The sequence below is a fragment of the Trichechus manatus genome, unplaced genomic scaffold (assembly GCF_000243295.1).
Source record: "Trichechus manatus latirostris isolate Lorelei unplaced genomic scaffold, TriManLat1.0 scaffold00300, whole genome shotgun sequence".
In the NCBI taxonomy this organism is placed as follows: domain Eukaryota; kingdom Metazoa; phylum Chordata; class Mammalia; order Sirenia; family Trichechidae; genus Trichechus; species Trichechus manatus.
Window position 1 is genome coordinate 695,352 of NW_004444236.1, and position 26,287 is coordinate 721,638.

A 26,287-nucleotide genomic window follows, 5' to 3' on the forward strand; every position below is an offset into this window, starting at 1 on the left:
AACACTTAAAGAGCTTCTCATCTAATTCTCCTCTATATTTTTTTTAATCGTGCATTGGGTGAAAGTTTACAGAGCAAATTAGTTTCCCATTTGATAGTTGGTACACAATATGCTCCATGACATTGGTTCCATTCCCCACGCTGTGCCTGAACTTACCCCGTTTCCGCCTTAGGTCCCCGTTTCCTTTCATGCTGAATTGCTACCCATTTCTGCCTTCTCATCTTTGCTTTTAGGCAAATGTTGCCCTTTTGATCTCATATAATAGATTGTTCTAAGGAACATGTTCCTCTCAGGCGTTGTTTATTTTATGGACCTGTCTGTGGTTTGGCTGAAAGGTTGTCTCCAGTAATGACTTCAGTTCCGGTTCAGAAGGTGTCTTAAGGCCATAGTCTCCGAGGTTCCTCCAGTCTCTATCAGACCAGGAAGTCTAGTCTTTTTTGTGAATTTAATTTTTTTTCTGTAATCTTTCTCCCACATGTCCAAGACAATCTGTTGTGATCCTAGACAGAGTGGTTGGTAGTGGTAGCCAGGTACCATCTAGTTCTTCTGGTCTTGAGGTCCTTTTATGCTGTGGTTCATGTGATTCATTAGTCCTTTGGTCTAGTTGCACCCTGGGGTCTTTGGTTTTCTTAATTCTCTTTTGCTCCAGAGAGTAAGAGAAGACACTGATAGTTGCATCTTAGATGGCCACTGGAAAGCTTTGAAGAACCCAGACACTACTCACCAAAGTAGGATGTAGAATTTTGTCTTTATGACCTAATTTGTGTCAATTGACATAGATGTCCTCCGAGTCTACAGCCCTTCGTCTTTAAAACCAGGAACTCTGTCCCAAGGGGTATTTGATTATGTCTAAGAAGTTGCCCTGGCTGTGACCCTTGTGTTCTTTATTGTCTATACTGATATATAAGCATTACCTACAGTTATGCATGTAGAAAGATCCACCACTAAACCTATATCTTCTGATGGGTTTCTTACCTTATACCCTCCCACAACTCTTGTCATATCTAGCTAGCTATCCATTGTAAATTAGTGTTTGTTAATGCTATTGTTGCATGATTGTCTATGCTATAGAAATTACCATTGTTGCCCTTTATTCTTACATTCCTCTCAGTGTCCTCCTGTGCCTTGATCATCTTTTGCTGACTTTCCCTATATTGTTTATTGCCTTTTTCTTCACCAAAAGTCTTATCTAATTGGTAATTTTCTCTCCCTCCCCTCTCCCCATCCCTGGTAACCATCAAAGAAATTGTGTGTGTGTGTGTGTGCGTGCGCAAACCTTTTCTTGTTTCCTTGTAGTAGTGGTTTCATACAATATTTGTCCTATTGTGATTGACTTGCTTCACTCAGCATAATGTCCGCTAAATTCATCCATGTTATATTTCATGCATTCTCCATTATTCTTTATCATTAAGTAGTATTCCATTGTGTGTATGTACCACAGTCTGTTGATCAATTCATATGTTGATGGGCACTTAGGCTGTTTCCATCTTTCTGCTATTATGAATAATGCTGCAATGAACATGGGTGTGCATGTGTCTGTTAGCCTCACAGTTCTTATTTCTTTAGGGTATATACCTAGGAGTGGGATTGCTGGGCCATATGGTATTTCTATTTCTAGATTTTGAGGAAGAACCATATCATTTTGCAAAGTGATTTTACCTTTTTACATTCCCACCAGCAGTGAGTTCCAATTTCTCCCAACCTCTCCAACATATGGTATTTTCTGGGGTTCTTTTTTTTTTGTGTGTGTGTGCCTGTAATGTTGGGATGAGATGGTATCTCATTGTAGTTTTGATTTCCATCTCTCTAATGGTTCATGAGGAGACCTGGTGGTGCAGTTGTTAAGAGCTCAGAATGCTAACCAAAAAGTCAGCACTTCAAATCTACCTTCTGCTCCTTGGAAACCCTATGGGACAATTCATCTCGGAATCGACTCGACAGTAACAAGTTTGTTTTGTTTTGTTTTTTAATGGCTAATGATTGTGAGCATTTCTTCATGTGTTCATTAGCTATCTGAATGTCTTTTTTAGTGAAGTGTCTGTTCATATCCTTTGCCAATTTTTTTTAATTGGGTTATTTTTCTTTTGTTGTCGAGGTGTTGAAGTTTTCTATAGATTTTAGAGATTAAACCCTTATCAGATGCACCATAACCAATTTTTTTTTCCCCCAGTCTGTAGATTCTCTTCTTCCTCATTTGGAGAAGTCTTTTGATGAGCATAACTGTTTAATTTTTAGGAGGTCCCATTTATCTAGTTCATCTTCTGCTGACTGTGCATTTTTAGTTATATTTGGTATTCTATTTATACCAGATATTAGGACCCCTGGAGTTGTACCTATTTTCCTTCCACAATCTAATAGTTTTAGGTTTTATATTTTAAAATATATATACATATTTTTGTTGGTCTTTCATCTGTTTTGAGTTAGTTTTTATGCATGGTATGAGATATGGATCCTGTTTAATTTTTTTACAAATAGACATCCAGTTTTGTAAGCACAATTTGTTTAAAAGACTGTCTCTTCCCCATTTAATGGACTTTGACCCTTTGTCAAAGATCAGCTGCCTGTAGGTAGATGGATTTACCTCTGGGTTCTCTATTCTGTTCCATGAGTCTATGTGTCTGTACTTGTACAAGTACCAGGCTGTTCTGACTACCTTGACTGTGTAATACGTTCTAAGATTCAGTAGTCTGAGGCCTCCTACTTTGTTCTTTCGATAATGCTTTACTTATCCAAGGCCTCTTTGCTTTCCATATAAAGTTGATAATTAGTTTTTCCTTCTCATTAAAGAATACTGTTGGTATTTGGGTCAGGATTTCATTATATCTGTAGATCGCTTTGGGTAGTATTGACATTTTCACAATGCTGAGTCTTCCTATCCATGAGTATGGTATTTTTTCCATTTATGTCGGTCTCTTCTAGTTTCTTGCAGTAGTGTTTTTAGTATCTTTGTACAGGTCTTTTACATCCCTAGTTAGATTTATTACTAAGTATTTTATCTTTTGGGGGGGGTGCTATTATAAATGGTATTGTTTTCCTGATTTTCATTTAGAAGTTCTCTTTGTTGATGTAGAGGAATCCAACTGATTTTTGTATGTTGATCTTGTATCCTGCTACTTTGCTGACCTTCTATTAGTTCTGAGAGTTTTTTTGTGTGGAATATTTGAGGTTTTCTATGTATAGGATCATATCATCTGTGAATAGGGAAAGTATTACTTCTTCCTTATCAGTTTAGATATCCTTTATTTCTTTTTCTTGCTTAGTGCTTTAGCTAGGACTTCCAGCACAACATTGAATAAGTGTGACGGTAAAGGGCATCCTTGTCTGGTTCCCATTCTCAAGAGGAATGATTTCAGTGTCTCTCTGTTGAGAATAAATGTTGTCTGTTGGTTTTGTATAAATACCTTTTTTATGTTGAGAATTTCCCCTCTATTCTTATTTTGCTGAGAGTTTTTATCAGGAATGGTTATTGGACTTTATCAATTACCTTTTCTGCATCACTTGAAATGATCATGTGATTTTTCTGTTTGTTAGTTTTTTATGTGGTGGAGTACCTTGTTTGACTTTCTAATGTTGAACCATCCTTGCATACCTAGTATGAATTCCACTTGGTCATGATTTTTGTTTGTTTGTTTTGTGTTGTTTTCTGTTGGTATGTTTGTTTGCTTTTTTGTTTGTTTGTTTTGATATGCTGTTGAATTTTATTGGCTAGAATTCTGTTGAGAATTGTTGCATCTGTACTCAAGAGGAATATTGGTCTGTAATTTTCTTTTTTTGAGGTGTCTTTGTCTGGTTTTGGTATCAGGGTTATACTGGATTCATAGAATGAATTCTGGAGTATTCCTTCATTTCCTATGCTCTGAAATAATTTGAGTAGTATTGGTATGAGTTCTTCTGTAGATGTTTGGTAGAATTCTTCAGTGAAGCCATCTGGGCCAGTGTTTTTTTAGGGGGGAGTTTTTTTTTTTTTTTATTACCTCTTCAATTTCTTCTTTTTTTACTGGTCTGTTTAGTTTTTCTGCCTCAGTTTGTGTTAGTTTAGATAGGTAGTATGATTCTAGAAGTCTGTCCATTTCCTCTAGGTTTTCAAATTTTTTGAAATACAGTTTTTCATAGTATTCTGTTATGACATGAGAAGTTATTATACTTATTTATTTATTGTTTGTTTATTTGCTAAGTGCTGAGGTTTTGTTTTGCTTTGTTTTGATATATCTGAGTAGGCTGGGCATGTGTGCTGCTCTGATCACTAATCAGGCCAATTTGAAGCTCTCATCTCTTGTCTCTGGGTGGGTGGAGCAGAGACTGGGTGTGTGAGCACTGGTCTCTATTCACTAGTCTTGTGGTGCTGTTCAGGATGCAGGTGGCATTTCTGGTGAGGTGGTGTATCTATCTGGCTGATCACCTGGCTGTGGGTGCAGTGAGCCTTCTCCCTTGTCACTGGGTTGAGTGTAGTATGTGTGCTCTGCCAATTTTCAAGTGATTAGGGGCAAGAGTGCCTGGGTTGTCAGTCACTGGATGGGTGGTACAGAGGCTCTCACCAATGGTCCCGGGTGGGCAGGGCTGTGGAGGAATGTTTGGAGCTGATGTAAGCCTCCAGTTGCAAGGGGAGGCAATGCAGGTGGTGAGGCAAGGGGAATGTCACCTGCCCATGGATGCCCAGTTGGAGGGCATGACCTTGTCCACTAGAGTGCTGAGTGAAGGGGCTGGCACCTTCAGATCATGGACTCCCAGCTTAGGGGGGGAGGTGGTGAGCACTGCAGGACTGTACTCACGAGCAGGGAGGGGGGATGGACAAAGACACATGCCTCTGTCACAGGGGCTGGGATGGTCATGGAGACTGGGATGCCTGCACTTGACTTTCACAGAGTGAGAAGCACTCCTGCCTGGCTCTGGCCAAGAGTGCAGAGTAGCTCTTGCTGGGCTGCAGCAGATGGTGGGGTTTTCAGCTGGGAATCCTGCTTGCTTTGTCTCAGTATAGCTGTGCTGTGCAGGCTTAACTGGCAGGGTGCCTGCGCTGGTGATTGGATGGAGCAGAAGGAGAGGCAGGACTGTGGGCCCCGATGCAAGTGGCTGAGTAAAGGGGCGGTTGCCTTCTGCTAGTGCATTCCTGGCTTAGGGGGTGGAGCAGTGGTGAGAGCCACTGAGCTGTGATCTCAAGCAGGGAGGCGGAAGAGACAAGAGGCATGGGAGTTCCCCACAGGCCCTTGTACTCTGACACAGGGAGCTGAATTGCATGTTGTGGGTGGGGTGTGTGCACTTAGCTTTCACAGGGTGAGAGACACTCCTGTCTGACTCAGGATATGTGTGCAGAGTCACTCTTGCTCAACTGCAGCAAATGATGGATACTTTGGCTGGGAATGCTTCTTATTTTATTTCCACATGACCACACTGTGTGAGCTTGGCTAGCAGGGCGCTGGTGATCTGTAAGTCTCCGTTTCTGCTGTTTTTGTATTGTCTCTACTTCCCCTTGGCTCTCAGTCCAATTCTTCAGTCTTGTTTTTGATGCTTAGGGTTCCTTAGTTATTATCTATATCTGATTCACTTGGGGGCTTTTTTGGCCTTTGTTGTGTAAGAGGGACATTATGATGTGTCTGATTACTCCATCATCTTGGAACTGCACTATCATTTTATCTTTATTTGAGTTCAGTCATGTTATCTATATTTTAATAAAATCACTCATTCATTTATCAAATGCATATATTGAAATTTTACTATATTTTAAGTCCTTTGCAATTGATGAGGTGTGCATTTATTAAGTAATTCCTGACTTCAAGTGGCTTACAGTCTTTTCTTGGTCCAGCTGTAGAGAGAGGGAGGGGGAAGGGCCAGATAATTAGAGATGAATACCAGAGTATATTCATCCATTACTTTCCAGTTTCCTTCTACCCCTTTCCCCTTTGCTCACTGAACATATTTCAGAATTTATTTTCATCATACTATGCTCCTACCACAGCGGTTGTTTTGATACATGCTTGCTCCTTTGCTTGGATTCCATTCTCCTGTCTCTCCATAGGCCCAAGTCTATTCAGGTGCCAACCTAAATCCGTTCCTGGAGCAAGTCCTCACTGATAACCCACTGCCAGAATAGATCAAGTCTTCCATTTTTTGCTATCACATATCCCTTCACTTCTGTTTATAGAACTTATCACAACTGAAATCAGTGTATGTTTTACTTCCCAGCTAGATAATAAGGTAAGATTTTGGGTACCTTGTACCATGGGAAGAAAAGACAAGGGTAAAAAAGTGACATCACATCTATGTTCATCAATTCCTGTCCCAGCCTGCCTTTTACTGTGACAGGATATAATTCCTGTGGGCAATGGAACCCAGGTCTAGAAACCTATATCTGTAACAAATGGTCAGACAACTTGAGGGAAAAGCAGAGGAGAATTTAAACCAACATTTTTGAATATAGTTTTTCACCCAAGCCCCAAGCTACACCCTGACCAGACTGCAGCTCTTCCACCACCCCACACACACTAGTTGTAGAGGGTGTTCCTATAGATTAAAAAAAAAAAACATTGCCATTGAGTTGATTCTGACTCATAGCCACCCTATAGACAGCAGTTTTTAAATGTTGTTTTGTTTTGTTGTTATTATCGTTTTTACTCTTGCTACTTCCAGAAATCCATATTTCCCTCTATAGTTTCTACAGGTTTTAATTGGTGGATGGAGCCTGCAGCCTGTACCTGTTTGCTATGTTGGACCAGGTGATCATGGATGGAACCCAGTCTAGTCATTACCACCTCAAGTCCATTGTCTCTCGACTACTTCAATGACTTAGTAGGCAACTGAGGGCAACTCTGCTTTTCTTATACATACTGATTTGAAAGGGACTATTTGATGCTTTATCAGGTCTTACTTGTCAAAAAGAGGAGCCTGCTGGTGCAGTAATTAAGCACTTGACTGCTAACTGGAAGGTTGGTGTTTCAAACCCACCAGCTGCTCCATGGGAGAAAGATACGGTAGTCTGCTTCTATAAAAATTTATGGCCTTGGAAAACCTACGGGGACATTCTACTCTGACCTGTAGAGTAGCTATGAGTCCGAATCACCTTGACAGCAATGGGTTGTTCAATCTCTCTAAATAGATAACAAAGCCATTTCTACATCCATAAGAATAATTCTGTTGAACCTAGAGCCTCTTTGAGCATAGAAATCCAAGGAAGGCTCATATTTCTCCATGTTCAAGAACACACCATTGAATTATGAATGTTATAAATGGACCTTCATTAATGAAATTAAAGGTAGTCAAGGTACTTGATTTTCGAGACACTCCACACCATTGTTTAAACAGAGAATACAAATCCAGCTAACAGTAATATTTTAGGTAGAATCTTGAATAATTCTGAATACAGTTGAGAAGTCAGAAGGATTCTGGTGGTCTGATGCAGATGACTAAGATTAAAAAAAAAAAAAAACCCATTGCTGTTGAGTCATTTCTAACTCATAACGACTACAAGGATAGCACATAATTATGAGTGATTAGAATTTTGAAAGAACTTCTCTAGTCCTATACTGTAATATTTCTTTTTTAATTCAAACAACTCATTCAACTATCAATTGCATAATTTAAGATTCAACAAGATTCTAACTACTTTGCTATTTACAACATATGCCTTCATAAAATAATTTCTGACCTCAAGAATGTTAGTGGCTTATTTTACTCCATATTTAGAAAGATAGTTTTGGGAATTAGCCCAACTGAGATGGATAAAAAAGTATGTTCATCACAACATTCCAGTTCCTTTTCACCCTTTTCCTTTCTGCTCACTAATCATGCTTAAGGGCTAATTTTCAATAGTCCATGTTCCACCACATCAGATCTTTTTATGTCCTTTGTTTGGAATCTCTTTCTCCTGTCTTTTCACTGGCTGAATTTCTTCAGGTGCACCCTAAGTTCCTTCCTCAGGAAATTCCTCAAAGGTATCCCTCTCAGAATAGATCAGACCCATTGTTTGCTTTCAGTGATCCCTTTACTTTTGTAACACTAATCACAACTCTGTTGTTGTTGCTGTTAGTTGACTCATGGCGACCATATGTATGCAGAGTAGAACTGCTCCTTAGTGTTTTCAAGTCTGTGACCTTTCGGAAGCAGATCGCCAAGCCTGTCTTCTGAGATGTCTCTGGGTGACTTCAAATTGCCCACCTTTCAGCTAGCAGTACAGTGCTTAACTGTTTGTGCCACCCAGACTGTCTATCACAACTCTGGTAAATGTATGTTTTCCTTCCCTATTAGATAATAAGTTAATCGATATCTAGACCCAGGAGACAAGGGTGGAAAAGTGAGTTCACATCTGTATTCATCAAATTCCTACCCAGCTTACTTTTTGCTCTGATGTTACATGTCTCTTGTGGTCACCGGCATCTGGGAGTAGAGAAAAAATTACTCTGAGGAGTAAAAATCAAATACTATTTGAAATATATTGTCTAACTAAATATTTTACTTTAGGCACAAAAATTTTATGTAATGGAGGCATTTCATTTATGTGATTATGAAAAGATAATCCTTCAAGATGTTCATGTCAATGAGATTACATTATTTCATGGAGCACAAGTGAATAGAGAAACTTCTTTTATACAAAATGCTTTATACTAGGTCTTGATCAGAGCCCTGGTGGTGCAGTGGTTAAGAGCTTGGCTGCTAACCAAAAGGTCAGCAGTTCAAATCTTCTACAAGCCGCTCCTTGGAAATCCTATGGGACAGTTCTACTGTGTTCTATAGGGTTGCTCTGAATCAGATTCGATTTGATGAAATATTTTTTTTTTTTAAGAGCTTGAGCTGGTATTTCCAGTAAAAGAGTCAGCATGAAGCCAGAAACATCTGTGGGTCAGAGCAGACATATAAATCCCTGCATAGACCATTATATAACAATGACAATAATAATAATAATAATAATAATAATGATATTTTTATTTATTGAGTTTTTACTGGGTGCTGCATTCTAAAACCTATGTTATTTATGTACAGTATGTCATTTATTCTCCTTAACACCTCCATGAGGCTGCTACTCTAAGTCCCATTTCACAAATGAGGAAAATGAGGTTGATAAATGTTAAAAATCATACTCAAGGTGGCAAAGATAGTGAATGTTAGAGATAAGATTCAAATCCAGCCTTATTCAAACTCTTGAGATTTTAATGGGTCTATTATATTGCTTCCAAAGCCAAAGTGCAGATGTTACAATGTCTGCTATTTACCTTTAAATATTTCAGAATCAGCCCAGTATTTTTTTCTGGTTTCTTTCCGTAGCCCAGGTTCTGCAATCCTTCAAATAAGAAGTAAGCTGATCAATAAGGGTCAAAGGTATTGTACTAGGAAGCCAGTTTAAGCTGCTCTTTAGCCACATTACCTATCAACAGGTTCAAAACCAAAACAAAACGCGGTGGCATTGAGTCAATTCCAACTCATAGCAACCCTGTAGGACAGAGTAGAACTGCCCCATAAGGTTTCCAAGGACATAACATTTAGAGTGGAGCCCCAGTGGTACAGTGGTTAAGTGTTATGGCTGCTAACCAAGATGTTGGCAGTTCAAATCACCACCCACTCCTTGGAAACCCTATGGGGCAGTTCTACTCTGCACTATAGGGTTTCTATGAGTCTGAATTGATGCAATGAGATTTTTTGTTTGTTTGTTTAATCTTTATGGAATCAGACTGTCACATCTTTCAACCTTCTGGTTAGCAGCCAAGCACTTAACCACTGTACCACCAGGGCTCCTTTATCAATAGATGGCACTGTACAAATTAGATTTACCAAATGCCAGATGTCCTAAAGTACTAGGCCAATTTACCTAGTATGGTGACCTTAGAAATAGACTTTTATCAGTGAAATTAAGTTTAGTCAGCATATGTGATTTTACAGACACTCTCCACCCAGCTTAAAACAATTAAAAATCTAGTTAATGGTAATGTCTTAGGTGGAATCTTGAATATTCTGAATACATTTGAGAACCCTGAAGTATTCTAGTTCTCTAATGCAGACTACAAGGATATGACAATCCTGCCTCTGGAATGGCGACTTAAAGAGAATCTTCCTGGGATCATGGTGATTATAGCAGCCAAAAGAATAAAGATCTATATTTCTTGGATAGTGAAGAAGAGATTATAGAAAGACATCTGTGTAAAAACTTCCATAAATGCAGTCAACTTTTTCTGAGACATTCTTCCTTTCCAACTGGTAGTATTATCTACCATAAAAACAACCCCAAGAATTGTATGTCACCATGCTGGATTAGGCCAGTTTGCATGAGATGTAGAGCCACGAATCTATCCCAGATCAATGAAATTTCAATCATCTGAGTTTTGATCTTTTCATGTGAAGGTTGTATGCTTTCTTGCAGTGGGAGCACGGGAGTGATTTAGAGAATGTAATGCTGTACTATTAATCCAGAGAAAAGTGGCAGAGTGAGAATCCTGTTCAAAAGGAAAAAAAGAAAAATGTATCATGCTTCATCTCATATTTGAAGCCATTAACAATAAAAAATACATCTATATTATTTTAGGAAATGAAATATGCAATCCCTGAAACTTATGACACTGAAAGGATCAAGCTACCCCAGGAGCAGTACCAATTGCCACAAACTCTAGTGACCATCCCACCTCCACCTCATAGCCTTCATCAGACTCCTCAGATGCTTCTACTCACCCCATCCAGCAGTTTCTTTACCCAGGTACCAAGTTCCTATTCCTATTCCTTTTGCCTCCCTACAACATGGAGTGATCAGAATCTTGAGGGCTTCTCTTCTATCATAGATTAAAACTTTTTTTTTATTTAATTAAATGTCTTATTCAATTATCAAGTGTATAATTTGACACCCCACAAGATTCTAAGTCCTTTGTAATTTGTAACATATGCTTTCATGAAATAACTCCTGGCCTCAACAGGGTTACTGTCTTATTTTGTTACAGATGTAGAGATATGGGGGGAAGTAGCCAGACAAGGAGAGATGAATACCAGAGTGTGTTTATGCCCTACATCCCACTTTCCTTTTACTCTTTGCTCACTGACCTTATTTCAGGGCTTAGGTTCAACATTCCACGCTCCTCCCCACATTAGTTGTTTTGACCTCTGCTACATCCTTTGTTTGAAATCCCTTTCTACTACTTCTTCACTGGTGCAATTCCCTTTAAGTGCCAGCCTAAATCTGATGCTCAAGCAAGTCCTGAAGCCTATCTATCTCCCACAGTAGATCAGATCTCCATTATTTGCTTTCACTTATTCCTTTACTTCCCTAAAACACTAATCACAACTGCAATAAATGTATATTTACTTCTCTACTAGACAATAACATCAGATAATAAGTATCCAGATCCATGGAAACAGAAGACAAAGGATGAAAAAGTTAGTTCACATCTGTGTTCATCAACTTCTACCTCACCAGGCCATTTACTCTTCCATAACGTGTCCCTGTGGTCAAAGACACCCAGGGCACAGAAGCCTGTATCTCTGATGAATGGATAGGCAACTTGAGGAAAAAGCAAGAGAAGATACTGAATCACTGTTTTCTAATACAGTTTCTCACTCAAGCACCAAGCCTCACTCTCACCCAGGCTGTGGAACCCACCACCATCTCACATACCATTAGAGGACAGGCTTCCTATATACAGTGGTTCTCAATTGTTTTTATTTTTCTTGTGTTTGCTGTTGTTGTTAGTCCCAAGAATCCGTATTTCCCTCTATAGTTTCTACAGGCTTTAATTGCTAGGATGGAGCTAGCAGCCTGTGTCTGTTTGCCATCTTGGCCTAGGTGGTCATGGAGGGATCCCTTGTCTAGACGTTACCATGTCAGGACCACTGTCTCTCTGTTATTCCAATGACATTATGGGAACCTCTCAGGATACATCTGTTTTTCTCACATATACTTACTTGAAAGGGATTGTGTTACCCTTTCTAAGGTCTCGCTTGTCTAAATATGTGACATGGTCATTTGTACATCAATAGGAGTAATTCTGCTGAGCCTGAACCCCCCTTACCACCTTTAAACAGAGGAATCCCAGTGAGGGTCATATATCTTCAAGGCCTCATACACCTAAAAACACGATGCACCCCATTTATTTTTTTGGGATCTAATCAGCTCTCTGTTGTTAGTTTCCATCAAGTGGGCTCCAACTTACGGTAACTTTATGGATGTCTGAATACTCTCTCTGTGACCCACTAATTGACAGGAAAGCCTTGTTCACTCATCATAAATTCTCACAAAGTTCTTTTCTATCCATTGGGTTCTTTTTTCTCTTGGATTCAAAACCAGAAGCAGGCCATTATTACCTTTGGTTTCGACTGCCATGTCTTGCTTGAAGCAAAGAGCACAGAATGGCATGATTTATGAATAAGATAGAGTAGGGAAGAGATTCCTCTGAGGAACAAAATTTAGTTACTATTTTAAATATTATCCAACTAAAAAATATATTTTAGGCACGCAAATCTTTGTGCTGTAATTAAGGTATTAGTTTAATCAATTTTGAAGATATAATTGTCGAAAGTACTCCTGTCAATGGTATTACATTACTACATATGCTAGAAGTTAATAGAGAAGCTTCTTTTAGGAAGTGCTCCCCATAGCACCTAGATCTGTGTTTTCAATTGACATGTCAGTCTAAATCAGGAAGCATTTGGTGTATCAGAATCAATGTAGAAACTCCTTCATAGATTGTGCAATGACAATAATGATATTTCTATTTATTGAGGTTTTAATTGGTACTAGATTCTAAAACCTTTGTTCCTTATGTAAATTGTCTCTTTTATTCTTTGTAACATCCTCACAAAGTCTCGTTTCACCTATGAGAAAACTGAGGTTCATAGAGGTTAAATATTTTGCACAAGGTCAAAAAAGATGGTAAAAAAGATAGTAACTGTCGAGCCAGGATTCAAATCCAGCCTTCTTCAGCTCTAAAACATAAGCATTTTAATGGGCATATATTGCTTCCAGAGTCTGAGGGCAGATGCTGCAATGTCTGCAATTTTCTATTAAAATTTTCAGAATAGATAGTGTTATTTTTTTTATTTGTTTCCATAGTCCAAGTCCTGCAAGACTTTACATGAGAAATGAGGTGCCCAAGGGTGGCCAGTAGCAGTACTAGTCTGGAAGCCTCACTCTAAAAGCAGAAACTTTAAGCTGTTCACTCACCCACTATCAGTCAGCAAGGGTCCCCTTATGAATTAGATTACTGAATGACAGAAGTGTAATAACTGGTGCTAATTGACCTGGTAGGCTGAAAGTTAGTTATGGGTTTTCATTAGTGGAATTAAAGTCATCAAGATGTAAGATGTTAGAGACACTCTCTTCCCTTTCTTATACAAGGTATAAACATCCAGCTAATAATAATGCCCTAGGTGGAATCTTGAAGTATTCCAACTATTTGGTTCCCTGTAGAATTCTCATTACCTGATTCAGACTACAAAGTTGCCAGAATCCTACCTCTAAAATTGTGGCTTTGGGAGAATCTGCCTTGCTCAAGTGATGATCAGAGCATACAAAAAGATGAACAGTTTTGTTACTTGGAGTTCAAAAAGTAGATGGTAGGAACCCATTTGTATACAAGCTAGATGTTAATAAGCATCCATAAGTACAGTAGGCATTGATCTGAGGCCATATATAATAACCCCAAGAGTGCTGCTTCGCTATGTTGCCTTAGGTCAGTTTGCAGAAGATGTAGAGCCAGGACTTCATCCCACACCAATGAAATTTCAGTCACCTGGGTTTTGACATTTTCAGAGAGAAATTTGTAATTCAGGTTATGGTAGGAGCAGGGAAAGTGCTTAGAGAGTCTGAATATGTGCTATTATTCCAGGGGGGGAAAAGTGGTAGAGTGGGGATCTTATTCAAAAAATAAAAATATAGATATTGTGCTTCATTTCTTATTCGCAACCATTAACCAGGGGGAAAAAAACTATTATTTTCAGAACATGAAAACAACAAGTACCCAAGCTTCTGACTCCAAAGGAATGAACCTACCCCAGAAGCAGCACCAGTTGCCTCAAACTGTAGTGTACATCCCACCTCCATCTATGAGCCTTCCTCAGCCTCCTCAGATGCTTCTACTTACACCACCCAACAGTTCCTTAAACCAGGTACCAAGTTCATGTTTTGATTCTTTGTGTCTACTTACAACATAATTACAAGGGTAATGAGAATCTTGAAAGAGCTTCTCCTCTAGTCCTATACTATAACAATTTCTTGATTTAGATAAATTTCTCATTCAATTATCAGGTGCATAATTTGAGATTCAGCAGGATTTTAAGTACTTTGCTATTCACAATATGCATTCATGAAATTTCTGATCATAACAGAGTTACTGTCTTATGATGGTCCAAGTGAAGAAAGAGTGTGAGGAAGTAGCCAGACAAGTAGAGAGGAATACGAGAGTGTTTTTATTTCTTACGTTCCCTTTTTCCTTTTGTCCACTGACCGTACTTCAAGACTAATTTTCAACAGTCCATGCTCCTTCCCACTTCTGGTATTTTTACATATGCTACATCCTTTGTTTTGAATCTCTTTCTCTTGTCTGTTCCTTGGCCCAAGTCTCTTTAAATGCCAGCCTAAATATTTTCCTTAGGCAAGTCCTCTCTGTTACCCATCTCTCAGAATATATCAGGTCCTCCAGCGCTTGTTTCACTGATACATTTACTTTTGCTTTATACACTTATCTCATCTGTAATAAATGTATGTTTTACTTCTGTAGTATGCAACACTCAGATAATCGGTTACCTGGACCCTGGGGAAGAAAAGCCAAGGGTAGAAAAAAGAGTTCATATCTATGTTCATCAACTCCTCTCCAAGTCTGCTTTTGCTCTGCCTTGAAATATCCCCTCTAGTCAACAGCCCATGGGTCTCAGAAGCCTCTATCTGTGGTGAATTGGCAGGGAGTTTGAAGAAAAAGCAAGAGGAGATATAAATCACTATTTTCTAGTATAGTTTCTCACTCAAAGCCCAAGCTGCACTCTGACCTTCAGCCTTCACCATTATCCCACACATACCAGTAGAAGACTGGCTTCCTATGTAGAGTCTTAATTGCTGTTGTTGTTATATTTGTGTTGTTAGTTCCAAGAGTCTGTATTTACCTCTATAGTTTCTACAGGTTTTAAGGAGCATTTTTACCATCTTGGACCATGGATTCAAACTTTGTCTAGTCATTTCCTCTAGGCTTATTGTCTCTCTGCTAATTCAATGACATAATATGGACCTATCAACATCTGTGCATTTTCCATACACATTACATTGACTTGGAAGGTACTATGTGATGATTCCTAGAAGCCCACTTGCCTAAATATGCAGTATAAACATTTATATATCCATAGGAATAATTCTGATCTCTTGAACCCCCCTCGACCACAGGAATCCCAGGAAGGTCACGTGCCTCCATGGTCTCAAACAACTAAGTACAGCATTCAGTCATTTATTCTTTGGGGTCCAGATACTTCCCTAAAAGGCCGCAAAAAGCATGTCTGACCATTCTCTTTGTGGCTCATTAGTTGAACAGAGAAGATTTGCTCTTTCTAATCAGTTCTTTCCAAAGTTGTGCTCCATTACAGGGGATCTTTATGTTTTTTGGATTCAAAGCCAGAAATTAACCCTTATTACTCTTTATTTATACTACTATGTCTCTCTTGAAACAAAGAACACAGAATGAGATTATTTGTGAAGATTGTGTGAGTAGGAACATATTCCCTAAGGAACAAAAATCAGTTACTATTTTAAGATTTTATCCAACTAAATATTATATATGAGTCACTCAAATCCTTCTGATGAAATGTACACACTTGGTTTAACTAATTTTGAAGAGATAATCTCTAAAGATGCTTATGTCAGTGAGATTACATTACTACATGGGGAAGAAGTAAATAGAGAAGCTTTTTTTTTATATATAGAATGCTTCCCATTCGCCCTCTATGTAAAGTTTCAATCAAACAAGAGGAAATATCTATGGACCAGAGAAGACATACAAACCCTTGGATATATCATAGAATAACAATAATAATGATAATGATGATAATGACATTTCTGGTTTTTTAGCATTTCCTAAGTTCTAGATTCTAAAACCTGCATTATTCATGTACATTATCTCATTTATTCTTCATAACACCTCCATCATAATGTTACTCTAAGTTCCATTTTAAAAAATAAAAAATAAAAAACTGAGGTTTATAGAGGCTAAAAATCTTACCCAAAGTCACAAAGATAGTGACTGTTGGAGCCAGGATTCAAATTCAGCCTATTCAGCTCTAAAACTTGAGCATTTAATAGGTCCATATTGTTTCCAGAGTCAAAGTCCAGATGTTACAATATTTCTAACTTATTTTTTTAAATTTCAGAATAGACAGTGTCCTGTGTTGGGTTTCTTTCCATAGTCCAGGTTCTGGAAGCCTTACAATAAGAATGAGCTGACCAATGGGGATCAGGTTGTATTGTACTGTGAAGCCACACTCTAAAACTCAGTACTTCATGCTGTTCTCTCATCTACCTATCAACAATGGTCACTGTATGATTACACTATTGAAGCAGTAAAAACTAAAGCCAATTGCTTTAGTATACTGAATGTTAGAAATGACCTTTCATTAGTAAAATTAAAGATACTCAAGAAATATCTGAGAGATGCTACCAAAAATCTAGCTAATGGCAATGAACTAGATGGATCTTGAATATTTCTGATTAAGGTTGAGAATCTTGAAGGATTCTGGTTGCCTGGTGCAGACTACAAGAATATCAGAGTCTTGCCTCCGGAATTGCAAGTTTGAGAGAATCCTCTGGCACAGTGGTGACCAGAGCATCAAAAAGGGCTAAGAGTTGGATTTATGGGAGACTGAAGAGCAGATGATAGGAACCCATTTGTGTATAAACTTCCATTAATGCAGCAGACTTTGTTCTGAGACTTCTTTTATAACACGATAGGGTTATCTACAGAAAAACAATCTTAACAGTTGTACACCACCGTGTTGGCTTCGGTTAGTTTGCAGCAGATGTAGAGCCAGGACTCCATCCTAGACCAGTGAAATTTCAATCACCTTAGTTTTTACTTTTTCAGAATGAAGAGTGTAATGCTGGTTTTGGTGGGGACATGAGTGGGGTTTCCGAAATGTGATTCCATGCTATTATTCCAGAGAAAAATTGACAGAGTGTGGATCCTGTTCAAAAGAAATAGAAATAAAGGGGAAGGGAAAAAAAGAGAGAGAGTGATAGAGAGAAAAGCATTGTGCTTCATCTTATATTGACAACCATTAACCAGGAAAAAAAGAAAAACTATATTCTTTCATAAAACGAAAGAAACAATCACCCAAACTTATGACTCCAAAAGGATGAACCTACTACAGCACCAGTACCAGCTGCCACTAACTCTAATGTTCAACCCACCTCCACCTCAGAGCTCTCTTCAGCCTTCTCAGCTGTTTCTACTCAACCCATCCAGCAGTTCCTCACCCAGAGTACCAAGTTCGTGTTCTGATTCCTTGCTTCGTCCCACAATATAATTACAGGGTTGAGCAGAATCTTGAAACAGTTTCTTCTCTAATCTTATAAAATTTTCATTTTTAAATTAAACCTCTTAGTCAGTTATCAGGAGTATAATCTGAGATTCCCACAGGATTCTAAATCCTTGGAATTTACAATGAATGTGTTCATAAAATACTTCCTGACCTCAACAGGGTTACTCTCTTATGTTGGTCCTGGTGTATAAAGAGAGTTTGGGGAAGTAGCCAGATAAGGTGAGATGAATACAAGAGTGTAATCATGTCTTACATCCCGGTTTGCTTTCACCCTTTATGTCTCTTCTCACTGACCATCCTTCAGATCTTAGGTTTACCATTCCATGCTTCTTCCCACAGCAGATGTTTAGACCTATGCTATTTCCTTTGTTTGGAATATATTTCTGCTATCTCTTCATTGGCCCAGGAGCATATTTGAAGCACCCAAATCCTTCTGCTATATGGAAGCACTTGGATTAACTAATTTTAAAGAGATAGTCCCTAAAGATAACTTCTGTCAATAAAATTGCATTACTATGTGGAATATAAAAGAATAGAGAAGCTACTTTTATAATTTGCTTTCCATTGAACCTCAGTCTGGGGTTTCCATCAACAGGATCAGCATAAAGCAGGAACCATCTGTGGATCAGAGCAAACTTACAAACCATTACATACATAGTGCAATAACAACATCAATAATGATATTTTATTTATTGAGCATTTACTGAGTGCTGGATTCTAAAGCCTGTGTTATTTACGTATATTATCTCATTTACTCGTCATAACATCTCCATGAATAACTAATGTAAGTCCTATTTTCATATGAGAAAACTGAGGTTCATAGATGTTAAAAATTTCCACAAATTTCAGCAAGACAGTGACTGATCAAGCTAGGAGTCAAATCTAGCCTCATTTAACTCTGAAACATAAACATTTAATGAGCATATGTTTTCCAAATTTAAAGTGCAGGTGTTACAATGTCTGTAATTTTTTTTTTTTAATTTCAAAATAGACACTTATTTTGGGGTTTTGTTTCTACAGCTCAGTATCTCCAAGCCTTCAAATAAAGAATGAGAAGACCAAGGGGTGGTTAGTAGGAGTCCTAGTCAGGAAGTTTAACTCTGAGAATGCGTACTTCAAGTTGTTTGCTTATCCACTCATCTTTGAGCTCTTGACACTGAATGATTTAGATCAATAAATGCCATAAGTGGTAAAAAATTGGGGCCAATTATCCTATTATACTGAATGTTGGAAATGAGCTTTCATTAGTGAAATTAAAGGTAGTCAAGATGCATGATTTTAGAGACTCCTGCTGCCCTTTCTTAAACAAGGGATAAAAATCCAGCTAATGGTAATGCCTTAGTTGGAATCTTGAATTATTCTGAATTCAGTTGAGAACAATGAAGGTTTCTGGGTGCCTGAAGTACTCTACAAGATTAGGGTAATCCTGCCTCTAAAATTGTGGATTTGAGGGAATCCGCCCAGCATGGTGATAATCAGAGCACCTGAAAAGACAGACAGCTAGGTTTCCTGGAGATTGAAAAATAGATGATATGAACCCATTTGTGTGTTTCCTTGATGAGAAAGACTTAGTCAGTAGATGTCCTTAAGTGCAGCAAACTTTGTTCTGAGACTTCCTTCCTTCATATAAAACCTGGTAGTGTTATCTACCAAAAAAAATCTCTAACAGTTGTACATCACCATGTTGGCTTTGGCAAGTTGGCAGCAAATGTAGAGCCAGGAATCCATCCCAGACCAATGGAACTTTATTTCAGATCAATGAGATTTCATCTAAGACCAATGGAACTCCATCCCAGACAAAAACTCAATCATCTGAGTTTTGATATGTTCTGAGTGAAGTTTGTAATGCAAGTTGTGATGGGAGCAGGGTAAATGCATAGAGAATCTGAATATGGGCTATGTTTTCAAAGAAAATTGGCAGACTGAGTATTGTGTTCTAAAAGAAATCCATTAACCAGAAAAAAAAATTAACTTACTTTCAGAAACTAAAAGTCACAATCACCCAAACTTATGACTTCAAAGAATGAAGCTATCCCAGGAGAAGTATCTTTTGCCTCCCTATAACATAATTACAGGGTTGATTAGATTCTTTAAAGAGCTTCTCCATTAATCCTGTATTCTAACAATTTTTTGATTTAATTAAATCTCTCATTCAATTATCAGGTGTATAATTTGAGTTTTCCACAAGATTCTAAGTACTTTGCTATGTACTATGTATGTGTTCATGAAATAATTCTTGACCTTGAGAGTATTACTGTCTTAGGTTGATCCAGGTGTAGAAAGAAAATTTTGGAAAGTATCTAGACAAGCAGAGATGAATGCAAGAGTCTGTTCATTCTTTACATCCTTTCAATTCTTTCCCTTTGATCACCTACCTTATTTCAGGGCTTATTTGCAGGAGCCCTGGTGGCGCAAATGGTTAAGTGCTTGCCTGCTAACTGGAAGATTGGTAGTTCGAACCCACCCAGTGGCTCCACGGAAGAAAGACGTGGTGATCTGCTTCCGTAAAGATTACAGCCAAGAAAACCCTATAGAGCAGTTCTACTCTGTCACAAGGGGCTTTGAAGTCTACTCGACGGCACATAACAACAACAACATATTCCTTCCCACATCAGGTATTCTGAGATATGACAGATATTTTGTTTTGAATCCCTTTCTTCTGTGTCTTCACTGGCCCACATCTCCTCAGATGCCAGCCTAAATTCCTTCCTCCCATAAGTTTTCACTGCCACCTCTGTCCCAGAATAGCTCAAGGTTTCAAATGTTTGATTTAATCAATCCCTTTATTTTTTTCCATAGCAGTGATTACAACTGTAGTAAATGTATGTTTTAGGAAGAAAGGCCTGGCAGTCTACTTCCAAAAACTCAGCCACTGAAAACCTTATGGAGTACAGTTCTGTTATGACATACAGGGGGCGTGCTATGAGTCAGAACGGACTTGACATCAACTAGTTTGATTTGGTTTTGTTTGGGTACCCAGCACTAGGCTTTCATGAGCAGAAGCCTGAAAAACAAGACAGTGGTTTGAACTCTGGGGACTCTGACTTTGCCGTAGACTGTCTGCTATAGACAGTGCCTGCACCTGGGCTGGAACCCTCAGGTACTTTGATTGACAATCACTGTGATTGTTGGATTTTCTCCTAATTTCTAAAAACATTCTCTGTCTGGATTTCATCCCCACCCCTCTCTCCTTTCCTTGTTTCCTAAGGGGAATTCTGGGGGTTAGGGTAACCAAGAGCTCAGGTCACATAGACCCTGTTTTGAGCCTCGACTTTGCTTGCCACTTTACTGGCCTTGAGACCTCATGTAAGCATGTAACTTCACTTTTGAGCCTGTTTCCTCATGTGTATAATGGGGATGATGATACAACCTACCTCACAGGGTTGTTATGAGGAGTCAATGCTGAACGCTTAGCACAGTGCTTGCCCCATGGTAAGCCTCAGTCAATGTGAGTTGCTGCTTCTTTAAGCATTAGTTTCAATCTCTTCAGGAGGTTGAAAACCTGAGCATTGACACCCTCAGGTTGGGCAGCCTTGACCCAGACAGAGCTGTTCTTGAAAGTCCAGGCAAGTAGGTCCTGGGGTCTGAGTGAGACACAGCATGGGGGTTCAGGGGTTCTAACTGTTCTCCTCAGCTCCAGTACCAATGTGTGTTATTTCTGATCACCACGGGCTGGCTTCTTATCAGTGTCCCACCGCTGTGTGCAGGATACATGGAGGAGACAACGGTGGTTCTTCATATTAGTCTGAGCAAAGCAGCAGGGGTCAGAAGGCAGACATACTACTAAAAGGACAGTACTCTGCCCTTTGCTTAAGGAGCCTGCAGACTCCTTCCCTTTTGGCACAGAGTAGGGAGCTGGCTGGACCATTTCCCGCTGTTGGCCTGGGTTCAGGAATTTGTTCTGGAGTTCCTTAAGTCTGTAGCTGACACCAAATTCACAGCTGAGCAGTTGCTTCTATCCTTTGGAGTGTGGATTGAAGAGGTGATCCAGGCAGATGGAGCTGTGACCAGTGGGGAAATTGATTGTACTGGGTTTAGAATCATCTTTGTTGTAAAACCTTTTGTTCTGGAATAAAACCCAATTGGAAAAGTGAAAATAAATAAAAAATGTATGTTTTACCCCTTATCAGATATAAGGTTCAGATAATAGGTCTCCAGACTAAGAGGAACAGAAGCCAAGGCTGGAAATGCAGGTTCATACCTGTGTTCCTTAATCCTATTCCAGTCTGTTTTTTGCTGTGTTTTGGCTCAGAAGCTGGTATCTGAGGTGGTTTGGCATGCAATTTGAAGGAAAAGCAAGAGGAAATATTAGATTACTATTTTCTAATATAGTTTCTCACACAAGGCTCATGCTGCCCTCTGACCTAGGTTGCAGAACCCACCACCACTCCACACATATCATCGGAAGACAGGCTTCCTATGTATAGTGGTTCTCAACTGTTTCTTGTTTTTGTAGGTATTGTTGTGTTGTTCGTGCCAAGAATCTATATATCCCTCTATAGTTTTTACTGGTTTCAATTGGAGGATGAAGTTAGTAATCTGTTCCTGTTTGATATTTTGACCCAATTGACTGTGAATGGAGCACTTGTTTAGATATTACCACTTCAGACCCATTGTTTCTCTGCTACTTCAATGACATAAAGTTAATATCTCAGAACATCTCTGATTTTCCTATATATTCTAAGTTGGAAAGGTCTCTGTGATGCTGCCTAATACCCTACCTACCTAAATATGCCACATAGACATTTCTACATCCATAGGAATAACTTGACTGGGCCTGAACAACACCTTGAGCACAGGAGTCTCGGGGAGGATATGTATCCACATTCTCAAACACCTAAATACACCATGTAGCCATTTCTTCTTCGAGGTTCAGACATCTTCTCTGGATGTCACTAAAAGAGTGCCTGATCACTCCCCTCTTTATGCACCATGTGAGCAGGAAATCTTTGCTTGTTCTAAGCATGAGTTCTCCAAACATTTGTTCCATAATAGAGGATCTTTATCCATTTTGGGTTCCAAACCAGAAGCAGACCATTATTACTTTTGATTTCTATTGCCAAGTCTACCCAGAAGGAAAACAAAAACAAAAAACACAATGGCATGATTTGTGAAGATTGTTGAGAGTTGGGAAGGTATTCTTATGAGAAACCAAATATATTGTTATTTTGAGATGTCATCTAACTAAAGATATATTTTAGTCACCCAAATCTTTCTAGAATAATAAAAACATTTAGTTCAACTGATTTTGAAAAGATAATCACTCAAGAAGCTGCAGTCATTGAGATCACATTACTATTTGGGCTAGAAGTGAATAGAAAATCTTCTTTTATAAAGTGCTTCCATGACACCTCCATCTGGGGTTTCCATCAACAGGGTCAGCATAAAGCAAGAACCATCTGTGGATCAGAGCAGACATACAAACCATTGCATACCTAGTGCAATAACAATGATGACAATGATATTTTGTTTGTTGAGCATTTACTGGGTGCTGGATTCTAAAACCTCCATTATTTATGCACACTGTCTTATTTATTCTTCATAACATCTCCATGAAAATGCTACTCTAAGTCCCATTTCACATAGGGTAATACTGAGGTTCATAAAAGTTAAAAATATCCCCAATGCCAGGAAAATAATGAGTGTTCAGGTCAGCATTCAAATTCAACCTTATTTAACTATAATACTTGAGCATTGATTGTTTCAAGCATTGATGCAGCTATTGCAATGTCTGCAATTTTTATCTAAAAATTTTGGAATTAACAGTGTTCTAGTTGGGGTTTATTTTTATAGCCCAGGTTATGTAAACCTTTCAGTCAGGAATAAGGTGCCCCGGAGGAGTTCAGAGGGTGTTCTATTTATGAAACCACACTCTATAAATAGGTACTTCAAGCTGCTTACTCATTCAACTATCTATAAACTATTGGCACTGTACAATTTAAATTAATGAATACCATAAATAGAAAAATGGGAACCAACTGACGTAGTATGCTGAATATTAAAAATGGGCTTTTATTAGTGAAATTAAAGGTAGTGAAGATGTGTGATTTTACAACACTTACTGCACTTTCTTAAACAAAGCATAAAGGTCCAGCTAATGGTAATACCCACCCATTGTCATCGAGTCAGTTCTAACTCATAGTGACCCTATAGACAGATTGAACCGCTCTATAGGGTTTTCAAGGAGCCGCTGGTGAATTCCAACTGCTGACCTTTTGGTTAGCAGCCAAGCTCTTAATCACTGTGCCACCAGGGCTCCAATGGTAATACACTAGGTGGAATTTTGAATAGTTCTGAATATGGTTGAGAACCCTGAAGACATCTGATACAGACTAAATGATTAACAGAATCCTGCTTCTAGAATTGAGAGAATCCTACTAACAAAGTGATGATAATGCACCCAAAAGGACAGACAGCTTGGTTTCCTGGAGCATGAACATCAGATGATAGGAACTCTTTTATGTATTTGCTTGATGAGAAAGTTTATTTAATAAACATCCATAATTATTTGTAGACTTTCTTCCCTTATAGCATGTAAGTTTCTCTAGCAAACAATAACCTCAAGAGTTGTAGTTCACCATGTTTTGTTGGGTCAGTTTTCAACAGATGTAGAACCAGGGCTCCATCCCAGACAAATGAAATTTCAATCATTTGAGTTTTGGCTTTTTCAGAGTGAAGAGTGTAATGCTGGCTGCAGTGGGAGCAGAGAAGGGTTTAGAGAACATGATTCTGTATTGTTATTACTGACAAAATAAACACAGTGTAGACCCTGTTCAAAAGAAAAAAATACCATGCTGCATCTCATCTTGGAAACTTTTAACCAAAATAAGTATCTATTTTCTTTTAGAAAATGAAAGACACAGTCGCTCAAACTGATGTCAAAAGGATGAAACTACCCCAGGAGCAGTACCAGTTGCCACAAACTTTAATGACCATCACACCTCCACCTAAGAACTCTCTTCAGCCTCCTCAGATGTTTCTACTCACTCCATCCAAGAGTTCCTTAACTGAGGTAATAACTTGCTGTTCCCATTCCTTTTGTCTCCCTACAACATAGTAATAGGGTTATCAGAATCTTGCAAGAGCCTCTCCTTTAATCCTATACTGTAGCAGCAATTCCTTGTTTTTATTAAATCATTATTCAGTTATCAAGTTTATAATTTGAGATTCCACAAGAATCTGAATCCTTTGATATTTATAATGTTTCAATTCATAAACCAACTCCAGACCACAAGAAATTTCCTGTGTTATGTTAGTCTGAATGCAGACATAAACTTTGGGAAATAGTCAGACAAGCAGAGATAAATACAAGAGTATTTTCATCCCCTACATCCTTATTTCCTTTCACTCTTTTCACCATTGATCAATGACTTTAATTCAGGGATCATTTTCAACACTCAGTGTTCTTTCCCACATCAGCTGTTTTGATGTATGCTACCTCTTTTGTATGGGCTACATATTGAACAATACAAGAAGCATCAAAAGAAGATGAAACGAATACACAAAGTCACTGTACCAAAAAGTATTGGGCAGTGTTCAACCATTTCAGGAGGTAGCATATGAACAAGAACCAATGGTATTGAAGGAAGAAGTCCAAGTTGCACTGGAGGCATTGATGAAAAACAAGGCTCCAGGCATTGATGAAATACCAATTGAGACATTTCAGCAAATGGATGCAGCACTGGACTCCTCACTCATCTCTGCACAGAAATTTGGAGGACAGCTATCTGGCCAACAGACTGGAAGAAATCAATATTTGTGCCCATTTCAAAGAAACGTGATCCAACAGAATGCAGAAATTATCAAACAATATTCTTAATATCACATGCAAGTAAAATTTTGCTGAAGATAATTCAAAAATGGTTGCAGCAGTACACCAACAGGGAACTGCCAGAAAGTCAAGCCAGATTCAGAAGAGGATGTGGAAAGAGGGATATCATTGCTGATGTCAGATGGATCTTGGCTGAAAGCAGAGAATACCATAAAAATATTTACCTCTGTTTTATTGACTGTGTAAAGGCATTTGATTGAGTGGATCATAACAAATTAGGGATAACATTGCAAAGAATAGGCATTTCAGAATACTTAATTGCGCTCATGCAGAACCTGTACAAAGACCAAGAAGCAGTCATTTCAAACAGAACACAGGGATACTATGTGGTTTAAAATTGGGAAAGGTGTGCATAATGGTTGTTGTATCCTTTCACCATACTTATTCAATCTGCATGCTGAGCAAATAATCTGAGAAGCTAGACTGTATGACAAAAAACGGGGCATCAGGATTGGAGGAAGACTCATTAACTACTTTTGATATGCAGATGATACAACCGGGTTTGATTAGAGTGAAGAGAACACGAAGCACGTACTGATGAAGATCAAAGACTAAAGCCTTCAGTATGTATTACACCTCAACATAAAGAAAACAAAAATCATCACAACTGGACCAGTAAGCAACATCATGATAAACGAAGAAACGATTGAAGTTGCCAAAGATTTCATTTTACTGGAATCCACAATCAATGCCAATGAAAGCAGCAGTCAAGAAATCAAACAATGCATTGCATTGGGCAGATCTGCTGCCAAAGACCTCTTTAAAGTGTTGAAAACAAAGATGTCACTCTGAGGACTAAGGTGCGCCTGACCCAAGTCATGGCATTTTCAATTTCCTCATATGCGTGGGAATGCTGGACAATGAATAAGGAATACTGAAGAAGAATTCATGCCTTTGAATTATGGTGTTGGCAAATAATATTGAATATACCATGGACTGGCAAAAGAACCAATAAATCTGTCTTGGAAGAAGTACAGCCAG

The 26,287-nt window shown here is 38.6% G+C and overlaps 1 protein-coding gene across 3 annotated transcripts in view; it reads left to right on the forward strand.

The window, feature by feature from the left end:
• Positions 1–26,287, forward strand: part of IFI16 (interferon gamma inducible protein 16) — an 83,758-nt gene that overhangs the window by 37,854 nt on the left and 19,617 nt on the right. For all 3 annotated transcript variants that reach the window (XM_023725357.1, XM_023725358.1, XM_023725359.1), the window contains exons 9-12: positions 10,502–10,669; positions 11,281–11,340; positions 13,900–14,067; positions 24,323–24,487. In XM_023725357.1, the coding sequence (XP_023581125.1) occupies positions 10,502–10,669; positions 11,281–11,340; positions 13,900–14,067; positions 24,323–24,487 (561 nt within the window). The remainder of the gene's footprint in view (positions 1–10,501; positions 10,670–11,280; positions 11,341–13,899; positions 14,068–24,322; positions 24,488–26,287) is intronic.